Raw genomic sequence first — 13,384 nt, forward strand, 5'->3', positions numbered from 1 at the left:
AACAGCCACATGGGACTGGTAGCTACCATACTGGATAATGCAGCATGGAGCATCTTTTTAGTGTTTAGTCGTCTATAGCTACTACTCTCTTATAGACTGCCGTATGGCAAGAAAAAGTGTTAGTTTTTTTAGTGTTACTTTACATACAAATAATAAGAGAGACAGTGAGAAAAGAATGGTGGGCAGAGCACTTTGCTTTAGAGCTTCCAGTTGTGTGTGCCCACTGGTGCTGGCTGCTGGTCAGTGAACAATGCAGCCTCAGCATCAATTCTGTGCAGGAACACCACTGACTCTCTGAAGGAAGCAATCCAAAATATTCTGGACTTACATAAAAAGTGTGGAAGCACTAGGATGTGCTAACAAAGGGCTACTCAAATAACACTCCAGGTGACATTCTAGGAGATATTGAGAGGAGACCACGAAAAGACATCACAACAAACAACTACAGATTATTTAAACTAGGGGATAAGGCAACCAGAATCACAATACTAAAAGCGGGTAGCTGGAGACGGGATGTGGAAAGAAGGGCTACAGGGTCTTTAGCCTTCACATTGTTTGCTTTAACAGGCCCACGGGATGTTTACAAACAGTAGGCCCAGAGACTAGAGAAGAATCAAATCACATGGTCTGGCCACAATTGTCCTCTCTGAGAAAGAACAGGAATTCCTGGTCTCCTTCCAGCTTTTCCAAAAACTTGGCTGTTGCATAAAAACAATCAGCTGCCGGGCCGGCTGGTAGCGCAGTGGTTAAGTGCGCATGCTCCACTCTGGTGGCCCGGCGTTCGCAGGTTCAGATCCTGGGCGTGCACAAACGCACCACTTGTCAAGCCATGCTGTGGCGGCGTCCCATATAAAATGGAGGAAGATGGGCATGGATGTTAGCTCAGGGCTAGTCCTCCTCACACACACAAAAAAAAACCAATCAGCTGCTCTAAGAGCCTCTTTCCCACTCCCACCAATCATCAATAGCCTGTTCTGAGGGGGACTCTAGTGAAGACACTCTTCTCTATGTGAGCTGCAGCTCTGCACATTTTGCATTTGGTGAGAAGCAAAGGACCTGGATTCTACTCTGGGTTGAACAAAGACATAGTCAGGAGTAAGTGTACACGTCAGTGTAAAAGGAATGAAAAATCTTGCCTTGTTTTATAACTTTCAGACTTCAAACTTCAAGGGTGTAGAGCTACTCAACTCACATCATGAAAAAAGAGGCGAGAGGAAAGGAAAGGAGGGAAGGAACTTGGGGACAGGATTAGGCTCTTTGAAACCAGATGGCCCAGTAGAAGCCCAGAAGACCTGGGTTCTAGTTCTGTTCTGCCTCCAACTCACTGGGTCACCCTAAGGAGGTCTTTCCTCCCTGAAGGAAGGGTTTGACTTGATTTTTCAAACCCCTTCAAGTTCTAACATGCTAAGGTTCTGTTAAGCAGCCTTGCATGTCAGAATTCCTGGAAGAGGAGGCAGCATCAAGTATTTACTTTGCATTTAATGGGAAGAAGAATGCAGACATAAATCTGACTTCTAGTCCCTGTCCTCAAGGCCTAGCAACAGTCTAGCAGCAGCAGAAAAACATAAATCAAACCCTTAATGATTCTATTAATCTTCAGACCCTTTCCAGAAGTCCAAATAGAAATCATTACAGAACAAACGAACAAAGTAGAATGATATAATACAGTGAAATGACCAGAGATTTTAGAATTAAAGAGATCTAGATATGAATCCCAATATAGCTATTTACTATGCCATCTAAGGCAATCACTTAACTGTGATAAGCCTCAGTTTTCTGAACTGTAAAATGGGGTTACCAATATCTACTCTCATAAGGTTGCATGGGTTAAGTGAGTTAATGCAAGGAAAGCTCTTAAAACAGTGCCTAATAAGGTAAGCATTCAATATAAATAATGTCATAAATATAATGTAAGCATTCAATATAATAGCTCTTAGGGCCGGCCCGGTGGCGTAGTGGTTAGGTTCGCACGCTTCACTTCAGCGGCCCAGGGTTTGCAGGTTCAGATCCCGGGTGCGAACTTGTACACCGCTCATCAAGCCATGCTGTGGTGGCGTCCCATATGCAAGATAGAAGAAGATTGGCATATATATTAGCTCAGGGACAATCTTCCTCAAGCAAAAAGAGGAAGATTGGCAACAGATGTTAACTCAGGGCCAATCTTCCTCACCAAAATATATATAACAGCTCTTATATTTAAATGGAAGTAATGAGGGCTGGCCCCGTGGCTTAGCGGTTAAGTGTGCGCACTCCGCTACTCGCGGCCCAGGTTCGGATCCCGGGCGCGCACCGACGCACTGCTTCTCCGGCCATGCTGAGGCCATGTCCCACATACAGCAACTAGAAGGATGTGCAGCTATGACATACAACTATCTACTGGGGCTTTGGGGGGGAAAAAAAAAAAAGGAGAATTGGCAATAGATGTTAGCTCAGAGCCGGTCTTCCTCAGCAAAAAGAGGAGGATTAGCATGGATGTTAGCTCAGGGCTGATCTTCCTCACAAAAAAAAAAAAAGAAAAGAAAAAGAAAATGTAAATGGAAGTAATGTACATAAAGTTCTTATTATGGCTTCACATGGTCAAAACTGCATAGAGTCACATACATAAGGGAGCAAAGACAGCAATGAGGCAACCAAAATAATCAACATATTAAAAATGGTAGGGTTACAGTAATTTCTTTATAATGTTTAATTTCCTTTCTAGGAAAAATAAATGATCTAAAAACACAAACCAAGGATTTGAGGCAACTTTCAGGTATCTAGGCACTCTCCACTAGGGAAGCTTGAAAGCCAGATTCTGCTCAGGGCCTAGAAAGCAGCTGCTGGGATCAGAGCCCAGTGCCTGACAAGGGGTCAGGGCAGAGGGGCAGAGTGAACAGAATAGTCTACTATGTGAAAAATGCTAAGTTACAACTTTGCCTGGTTAATTTATTTATTTGTTTCTACTATAGAATTCATTGGCATTTTGCTTAATAAATAAGTTGAAGCTTCTTCATTAAAGAAGGCATATTTAATGGCAGGCTTGGCAATAAATGGCTGAAAGCTACGCAAGATTCTCAGAACAAAGACAGGGACTCTGGTGCCACCTGGCGGCAACACTTTATGCAGACACGTTTGGTTCAATAGTTTGCTCAGTACTTGGGCCTGATGCTGTGGAAGGCACAAAATAATGGGAAGCCTTGGCTCTAATTTCTCTTCCAAGATTTGGGATGATGAGACAAATGCATGAATTGGGCAGCCATGCAAAGCATCAAGTAGTGACACTAGAGTTCAGAGGAGGGACGTAGCTGTGTGGGCAGGAGCTGTCAGGGAAGATTGCCTGGAAGAGGCAGAGCTCCCGCCAGTTCTGGAGGAGGCCTGGATTTGGCCAGGCGGAGGGGAAAGAGAAAGAGTCATCCTTCTTTCCCTAAATCTGCAAATACAAAGTTGAAGTGAAGACTAGCCTGGAACCAACTCACTGATTCATTCAGCAAACCTTTACTGAGGGACAATCCCAGCTTCTCCCATCTGGAAGGTAAAAACAGCAATATCCCACTTCTCTCCCCATGAGGCTACACAGTTGAGATGACGATACTAGATGCTATTGGTAAGACTTTGCCCATATTTAAATGGACTGTCTTTTTTTTAATTGAGAGCCTACCATCACTGGAACGTGTCTTAGTAGAGATGGAATTAACACTTGATAATTATTTCTAATTCATGTGAAGGTGGACAAGACAACCTCTAGGTTTCTTTTATCTCAGAAACTATAACTCACGAAACAGAAAAGAGTCCCCAGATCACATCTTTCTCTGGGCACCAGCTGCCTTGTCAGTCTGCTGATGCTTGGCACTTCTGATTTTCAGGATTCTCATCACTTCTGTATCTCCCTATCTTGTGGAGCAGGGATCACCCACCACGCTTGGCTGAAAAGGAACACTGAGGATGAAATGAATACTATAAGTCCAGGTACTAGAACAAAGTAAGAGACAGCTAATAGAACAATCAGCTTGAAAAAAATGGTGATAAATGGAAAGAGGTCAACTGGAGGGAGGTGTCTGGGACAAGCTCCACAGCTCTGGTCAATATTTTCATGAATGATCTGGATGAAAATACAAAGGATCTGCTTACCAAATTGTGGATATCACAAAGCTGGGGGAGAGGGGCGAGGCAGTGAACACGGAAAACAGAAGAAGCAAGATCCAAAATAAAGCTTGTTCCTCGAGTTCTAGCTCTAACATTCTATAAGCTAATAAGCTGAAATGAAGAACCAAAACCATATGATGAAACCTAACCATCTACTCAAGTATAGGATGGGGGAGGAGTGACTTAAGAGCAGCTCATGTGAAACAGACCTAGGGGTTTCAGCTGACCACCAATCCTCAGGGAATATATGCCAACAGGGCCACTGCCACAGCAACTTGAGGTTGCTTCACTAGAAATATACCCAGAATGAAGGAGGTAGCAGCTCTGCTGTTCTCTGCTCTGTCAAAGCATCCTTGAGGCCCTAGAATCAGGTCTTGAGACCACACTGTATAAAGAATCCTGATGAACAAGCACGCCCATAAGGGAGCAGCCAGGATTACAACAGGTTTGGAAACCAAATCACATAAGAAACAACTGAAGGCACTGGGATATGAGGCCCAGAGAAGACTACAGGAAGGCATGGCTGCTACCGTCAGTTATCTGAAGGTCAGTCAGAGGCCCAGGAAGCAGATACATACAGTGTAGTTTCTGTGACCTGGTAGACTCCACACACATTGCTAGAATACTCTACAGGCAAGAAACTTGATTGGCAATTCCCTCCTACCACACCCCTGGCAAATGCTCATCCATACCACACAAGGCAGGCTATTCCATTGCTAATAGATGGGCTAGACAGTTCTTCCCTGATGTCGATCTGAAAAATCTCCCTTTGTGTTCCTTCTGCCTCGGGGTCCAACTCTTATCCTCCAGAGAGGCATAGTAAATTTACTCCCCGTTTCTTGTGACTACTATCCTAATACCTAGGATTATGTCTTCTTCCCAAATCTTCTCTCTAGGCAAAAGAGCCAGTCAGGCAGTCATTTAACAAACATCTACTGAACACCACATTAAGAAGTGGGGAATTCAGAGATAAAAAACAAAACCTCCTCAAGAACTTAAGTCTACTGAGAAGAAAAAGGCAACTATAACACAGTATGATAAGTGCTACAATGGAGTAAGCCCTGGTGGCCAAGAAAGTACAGAGGAGAGATGCCTCACTCAAGGAGGGGGAACCAAGGAAGGTTTCCTGAAGAAAGCACCTTTGATCTCTGTTCTGATGGCCTAGTAGGTGCAGGTGGAGAAAGCCATCACGATGAGTGCTCCAGGATCAGGGAACATGGTACCCTTGAAAGAGTACAACTAGTATTTGAAGGAGGTGTGAGAAATGAGCCTAAAGAGGTAGGCAAGGCTCAGAGGAGGCTGATGTATACATCACACTTAGAAGTTGTTGTTGTATTCCAAGGAGAAAAGTTTTTCTTTCTCGGAAAGTGGATGACAACCCTTTACCATCTTAGTCAGCATTCTCTAGTCACATTCTAGTAACCCTCTTAATGTCTCGGTCTGAGAAAAATCTATAGTAGTTTAAAGATTTCCAGGTAGGAGATTTTGCCACGCATCCATTCCAGGAGGGATAGCAATTCAGGGGTTAGGAGTTTGAAAAGATTTTATATTTGGTAACAGACAGAGATGATGAAAGCTTCTCCTTGGAGATCTTTAAAAATAGGATAGATACTTTTCCAGGCATAAACATATTCCTTCCCCTCACATCCCTGAGGGAGCTAAGGGGTGAGTAATATTAGACTCTCTGGATAGATGATGAAAACTGAGCTACAGAGAGGTCAAAAAGCAAGTTTGGCCTGGGATAGGTTTCCAGTCCAGATCTTCTGTCTCCCAAGTCCTGCCTCCCTAGCACCATTCACTGAGTTTGTGGGGAAACTCTGGAAATGCCGAGGAGGCAAGATGATGAAGAGTAAAGTGGGGGCGGGGGGTTGTGAAAATACCCGAAATACCTGAAGGAAAATCGGGGGGTTAAAAACAGAAATGACCATGGCAGAAACTGACAATTTCCTGAAGCTTTTCAGAAATCTCAAAAAATGGCTGAGTGCTCTATGGGAAGAGCACTTAACCAAGAATCAGATTTTGGTTTTATGTCCAACTCTCCAATTTAATGGTCATGTGCTCCAGCAAATCTCTTCAGGATTCTGCACCCCTGGTTTACTAATCTGAAAAATGGGGATAAATCCCTACCCTGACTATCATATAAAGCTGTTGTGAGGTTCCAACGAGATAGCAGATGAGAAAAGTATTTCTTAAACATCAACAAATTGAAACTATAAGCAGTTTAAGGTATTACCATTGTTGCTGTTCTTGAAAAGAATAATACCTGAAATTTAGATACAGAAAACAGTAGCATCTCTTGCTCCCAATAGCAGTTAATTTAGACAGTTTCTCTTCTTTTAAGGTGAAGGTTGGACTTGAGCCCCCAAGTTAGAGAGAGAAGTTTCATACTTTTCATAGTGAAACCAGTAGGCTGGCACACTTGCTCATAATCAGTCTCATGGCTGCAACACCATGTTGCTCTAGGTCCTAGAGTCTAGGACAGTGTTTCTCATCAGTGGTGAATTTGCTCCCCAGAGGACATTTGGCAACATCTGGAGACATTTTTGGTTATCACAATTTGGGGACGTGTGCTACTGGCATCTAGTGGGTAGAGGCCAGGAATGTTGCTAACCATCCTACAATGCACAGGACAGCCCCTCACAAAAATAAAAAGTTATCTGGCCCAGAATGTTAATAGTCTCCCTACTGGGAAACCTGGTCTAGGAGAACAGAGCTAGTATTTTTCCACCCAGTGGTCATGGCCACTGAAAGGCAATAGTGAAGCAAAGAAAATGTCTTTCAGTGTGAGAGAAATGGAGCCTTATCGATTAATCCCATCATTTCCTGGCATGCCATCAGAAGCATTTTTTTGAAAGCTCTGACAGCTAATCTCAGTTCTAGTTTCTACTACTCAATAACAATGCCAGGGCCTTTCCTTTACACAACATCCTCTGGGGAGCTGTTTTGTTTTGATTCTTTTTTAATCTCATTCCTCACCCTAAGACATTCTAATGTGTTTAATATGTACATTTTTGTTTGTATCTGTTGTTACAAACTGTATTTTTTGTGTGCATGTATTTTTGATTTATTAAATGACACTGTATCTTTCTGTTTGTTACTTTTTTCTATTTCAGTACTATGCTTTTAAGGTCCACAAGTTATTATGGGTACACCTAATGTGTTGCCTTTAACTGATACACGTCCACCACATTTTACGTGTTTATTCAGAGACAGATATCCAGATTGCCTCCAACTCGTCAATTAACAGCCACAACTAACACTTACATGAACACCCTCTCACATGTCCCCTTAGGATACATCACAGGGTATGTGTATATTCCATCTGGCTGCATAGCGCCATGCTGCTCTTCACAATGCCTGCACCAGTCTTCCTATCCACAAAGAAGGAACAAAGGTTCCTATAGCCTCTGAGCCCTGGCAATACTTGGCAATATCCAGCTTCCTAGTTTCTAGCCAATCTAACAGGTGTGAAGTGATATCTCACTGCTGTTTGAATGTACATTTCTCTAATTACTAATGACTCTGAGCATCTCTTCTGCCTGATGGACTTTTGGATTTCCTCTCCTATAAATTGCCTGTTCATATCCATTACCCATTATTCTATTGGAGTTGCTGTCTTTTACTTGTTGATTTGTAGGACTTCCTCTGTATAATCTAGATATTAACCTCGTGTCAGTTTTTTTGTTTGTTTGTTTTGGTTTTTTTGTGTGTGTGTGACGAAGATCAGCCCTGAGCTAACATCCATGCTAATCCTCCTCTTTTCGCTGAGAAGACAGGCTCTGAGCCAACATCCACTGCCAATCCTCCTCCTTCTTTTTCCCCCAAAGCCCCAGTAGATAGTTGTATGTCATAGCTGCACATCGTTCTAGTTGCTGTATGTGGGACGCGGCCTCAGCACGGCCAGAGAAGCGGTGCATCGGTGCGCGCTCGGGATCTGAACCCCGGCCGCCAGCAGCGGAGCGCCTGCACTCAACCGCTAAGCCACGGGGCCAGCCCTCGTGTCAGTTTTAATCATTACTAATCTCCCATTCTATTATCAGTTAACTTTGCCTACGGTATCCTTTATAGAACAAACATCCTTAATATAATCAAATTTATCAAATCTTTATCTTATTTTTCTACATATTTTTTATTAACTTCATAATTTGCCTTTGATAATTTGGTCTTTAATCTATCTTGAGTCCCCCTTGTATGCAGTGTTACATAGAAATTTAGTTTGGCTCCACATGGTGAGCCAGTTTTCTCAGCACAATCTACTTAACAATGAATATTTTCTTCATTGATTGGTGGTTAGCCCTTTATTGTATATTAAGTTCCCAATATACATGGATCTGTCTCTGAGATCTTCACTCTGTTCCATTGGTCTATTTGTCTATTCTTAATGGTATGTCTTAATATCCGGTAAGGTAAGTCTCTGTCTTGGGAGTTGCTTTCTTTCTTGCCTTTTGATTTTGAACTGCAGGTAAAGGAAAAAAATTAATTAATCAGAATCTTTGGTAATGAATATTCTCATCATTAGTCCACATATGGACCACTTTTGTTTTATTTTTTTTTGTGTGAGGAAGATCAGCCCTGAGCTAACATCCATGCTAATCCTCCTCTTTTTTTTTGCTGAGGGAGACCGGCTCTGAGCTAACATCTATTGCCAATCCTCCTCCTTTTTTTTTTTCCCCAAAGCCCCAGTAGATAGTTGTACGTCATAGTTGCACATCCTTCTAGTTGCTGTATGTGGGACACGGCCTCAGCATGGCCAGAGAAGCGGTGCGTCGGTGCGTGCCCTGGATCCGAACCCGGGCCACCAGTAGTGGAGCGCGCGCACTTAACCACTAACCCATGGGGCCAGCCCAGATCACTTTTGTTTTAAATTTTTAAATTATTTTTAATTGTGGCAAAAAAACACCTAACATAAAATTTACCATCTTAACCATTTTTTTGTGTGTGTGAGGAAGACCAGCCCTGAGCTAACATCCAATGCCAATCCTCCTCTTTTTTGCTGAGGAAGACTGGCCCTGGGGTAACATCCATGCCCATCTTCCTCTACTTTACATGGGATGCCGCCACAGCATGGCTTAACAAGCAGTGTGTCAGTGCGTGCCGGGGATCCGAACCGGTGAACCCCGGGCTGCTGCAACGGAGCACGCGCACTTAACCGCTTGCGCCACCAGGCCAGGCCTCTCAACCATTTTTAAGTGTACACTTCAGTAGTGTTAAGTATATTCACACTGTTGTGCAACAGATCTCCAGAACATTTTCATCTTGCAAAACTGAAACTCTACACCTATTAACAATTCCCCATGTCTGTCTCTCCCCCAGCCCCTAGCAACTACCATTCTACTTTCTGTCTCTACAAATCTGACTACTCTAGGTACCTCATATAAGTGAAAGACAGATATAAGTATTTGTCATTTTCTGACTGGCTTATTTCACTTAGTATAATGTCCTGAAGGTTCATCCATGCTCAAGCATGTGAGAGGATTTCTTTCCTTTTTAAGTTAATTATTTTTAAATAATATGATAAATATTGAACCTACCACCCAACATAAGAACTGAAACACCTAAAATTACTTTTAGCTATGTGCTCTTGTCTATCCTAACCTCCAGTCTTCCATCCAACATCAGCACTATCTTGATTCTGGATTTTATCATTCACTTGCTACTTAAAATATGGCCTTATCACACACATATATATATTTTTAAAACATACTGTTTAGTTTTCATTGTTTTTAGCTCTCTATAAAAAGTATCAGGTTATAAGTGGGACTCTTTTCACTCAATATTGCTAAGATTCAGCCTTACCATTATCTATAACTGTAGTTGATTATTTTTTGTGTTATTTTATATGCATTATTCTATGTTATACAATATTCCATTGTGCGAATATATCACAACTTATCCATTCACCTATATCTCTGAATTGGCTCATTTTCAAGTTTTTGCTATTACAAATAGCAATAGTGCTGCTATGAGAATTCCTCCTAGGACACATGTGCACAATTTTCTCTTGGCATATATCTAGGAATTAAACTCCTAGATCACAGGGAATGTGCATATTCAGTTTTACAAACTGCTTTTCAAAGTGGTTTCTCCATGAAGGAAACATTGATTGAGCACAGCCCCAGCACAGGGCTATAAAGGATCAAAAAATATCTGCTGATAAAACAAATAGACATCATGGAAGAGTGGGGAAAAGCATGGGAGTCAGTTGGGTGTGAAACCTGACTCTGCTAATCATTGGTTGAGTGGGGCTCAGTTAACCTCTTTGAGCCTCAGTTTCTTGATCCATACAATGACAAAAACAATCCTATCTACCTCACAGCAAAATACTTGGCACATTATAAAGTACTCAATAAATGGTATGTTTATGTAATAGCGAAGTTTATACCTTGGCAATGTCCCAATTATGTTTCTGCTCTGCTTCTCCTCCCCGGAATCCACCTTTAACCTAGAGTAGATTTGAGGACAAGTACCCCAAGAATTGTAAAACTGGTGGCTACAGCTAGTACCTAAAATCTGTAAGGGAGAAGAAATTTAGATGCATCAGGATGGAAAACCAGGAATAAAAAGATGGGCCATTCAAACAGGAGAGAAAATAACAAAATCCTCATCCCACAGGATAGTTCATAAATCTTGTCTATAAATATTTCTGTACCAATTCTATAAATAAAATCAGATGTCAAACTGGGGAAAGATACCTGCAGCATATATGCCAAAAGGCTTATTCCTACTATATAAAGAGTTCTTATAAATCAAAGAATCCTAAGCTCTTATAAATCAATAAGACCAAATACACCACATGGCTCAGCTGTGAATAATATTTACATGTCATAATAATGTAAATAGTGAATATTTAATTAAAAATTGAGAGGAGAAAAAGCATGTTTGTGGAGTAAATGGTATAAGATAATTATCACCTTCCACAGTAGGAAGTCAATACGTAATATTTAAAAGTAAAATTATATACACACACACAATGTTACTAAAAAATACAGATGTATCAGAAAACAACTAAAAAAGTTAAAAGTTGTTGCCACTGAAGTAACAATCAGGGATGGAGAGAGTTGGTCAGAGGTCTGATGGGTTCTGCTTTTTAAGCCTTGCAGAACTACTTGACTTTTAAAAGTATGATACATATTACCTTAATAAAAATTGAAATGTCAAATATAAAAACTAGTCAACAATACGAACAACTGACAGACGAAACCAAATGACAAGTAAGCGTGAAAATATGCTCAACCTCACTAATAATTAAAGAAATACTTAATAAATGAGATATTTTCACCCTATTAGACTGACAAGATTAAAAATACTGATGATTCTCTATACTCTCTTTAACACTGGGTAATAGCACTGTTAACCTCTGTTGGTGGGACTGTAAACTGCTATAACTTTTTTAGAGGGCAATTTGACAAGATCCATTAATAATAAAGACATGTATACCTTTTGACTAGGCAATTCCATTTCTAGAAACACAGTCTACAGAAATGCTTGTCCAGCTATGCAAATTATATATGCAAGAAGTTTACTTAATCATTGCTTGTAGCTGTGATAAACTGTTAATTAACATGTGTCTATCAATAGAGGTAAGTTAAATTTTTTTTTAAATCTACTTAAAAGAATACCATGCAGGGGCCAGACCAGTGGCGTAGTGGTTAAGTTCGCGTGCTCCGCTTCAGTGGCCCGGGGTTCGTAGGTTCAGATCCCAGGTGCGGACCTACACACCGCTTACCAAGCCATGCTGTGGCAGGCGTCCCACACATAAAGTAGAGGAAGATGGGCACAGATGTTGGCCCAGGGCCAATCTTCCTCAGCAAAAAGAGAAGGATTGGCAACAGATGTTAGCTCAGGGCTAAATCTTCCCCGCCCCAACCAAAAAAGAACAGCATGCAGTTATTAGTTTAAGAGGATGACATACATACTAATATAGATAGATATTTGAAAGATATCATTAGGTGGAAAATGTTGCAAAACCTAATGGATGTCATAAATATCTAAAAATTTATAAATATTAATATATGCATAGAAAAAAGCTAAGTGCGACAATTTGTTAATAGTGGTTCTCTTTGGGCACTTTTGATTTCTGTCACATACATATTGTTTGAATCTTTTATTATGAACATGTATAACATTTGTAATCAAAAAGCAAAATAAAAATAAAACAAAACTTCATCCTCTGTCTCTAGTCCTCTAAGAACAAGACAAGCCTTCACCTCTCTTGGTAATTCAATATGATATAGATTTTAGGGCTGAGAGGGAGGACTTAGAAGAAGTCTAATCAACCATTCCATAAAAATCACAAAAATCTCCTCACAACATTCCTCACAGGGGGTGGTCTAGTCCTAGCTAAACATAGCTTATGATGGGAAGATCATTCCCTTATAAGACAATTCATTCCACTGTGGAACAGCTCTGTTGAAAATTTCTTTATAATAATACTTAGCTGAAATCTGCATTCTTTTTTTTTTTTTTTGGTGAGGAAGATTGGCCCTGAACTAACATCTGCTGCCAATCTTCCTCTTTTTGTTTGAGGAAGACTGTCCCTGAGCTAACATCTATGCCAATCCTCCTCTATTTTGCATGTGGGATGCTACCACAGCATGGCTTGATGAGCGGTGTGTAGGTCTGCACCCGGGATCAGGATCCAAGCCTGTGAACTCCGGGCTGCTGAAGCAGGAGCACATGCTTAACCACCACGCCACTGGGCTGCCCCAGAAATCTACATTCTTAAAACTCATTCCTTAGCTTTAATTTGGGCCTTTGGAGTTACATACAATAACAATCATGAAAAAGTATTTTAAAGCTTGAAGAGATTTTAGCAATCATCTAGTCTTAAACTCTCACTTTATTTATTTTATTTTTTTTAAAACATCCATGTCACTTTTTTTTTTTTTTATAATTTTATTTATTTTTCCCCCAAAACCCCAGTAGATAGTTGTATGTCATAGCTGCATGTCCTTCTAGTTGCTGTATGTGGGACGCGGCCTCAGCATGGCCGGAGAAGCAGTGAGTCGGTACGCGCCCGGGACCCGAACCCGGACCGCCAGCAGCGGAGCGCTCGAACTTAACCGCTAAGCCATGGGGCCGGCCCAACCCTCACTTTAAAGATGACACGTGACGATGAGGAAAGACGCTAAGAGGGAGCAAGTAATTTGACTAAAGTATATTGCTAATTGCTGGCCCTGATGGCCCAGTGGTTAAGATTCAGCATTCTTACTGCCGATGCCCAGGTTCGTTTCCCACTAAGGGAACCATATCACCTGCCTGT

The 13,384-nt window shown here is 41.3% G+C and overlaps 1 protein-coding gene across 10 annotated transcripts in view; it reads right to left on the reverse strand.

The window, feature by feature from the left end:
• Positions 1-13,384, reverse strand: part of RNF121 (ring finger protein 121) — an 83,274-nt gene that overhangs the window by 28,245 nt on the left and 41,645 nt on the right. For 3 of the 10 annotated variants that reach the window (XM_058545690.1, XM_058545695.1, XM_058545696.1), the window contains exons 4-5: positions 10,505-10,564; positions 8,448-8,578 (exon numbers count right to left, since the gene is read on the reverse strand). The exons of 4 other annotated variants lie outside the window; for them this stretch is intronic. In XM_058545690.1, coding sequence (XP_058401673.1) covers positions 8,448-8,578; positions 10,505-10,564 — 191 coding nt within the window. Of the gene's footprint in view, positions 1-8,447; positions 8,579-10,504; positions 10,565-13,384 lie in introns of those variants that run through there. 3 more of the 10 variants (XM_058545693.1, XM_058545692.1, XM_058545698.1) reach the window with 3 other exon arrangements.

This window comes from Diceros bicornis, chromosome 7 (genome assembly GCF_020826845.1).
Source record: "Diceros bicornis minor isolate mBicDic1 chromosome 7, mDicBic1.mat.cur, whole genome shotgun sequence".
Lineage (NCBI taxonomy): Eukaryota > Metazoa > Chordata > Mammalia > Perissodactyla > Rhinocerotidae > Diceros > Diceros bicornis.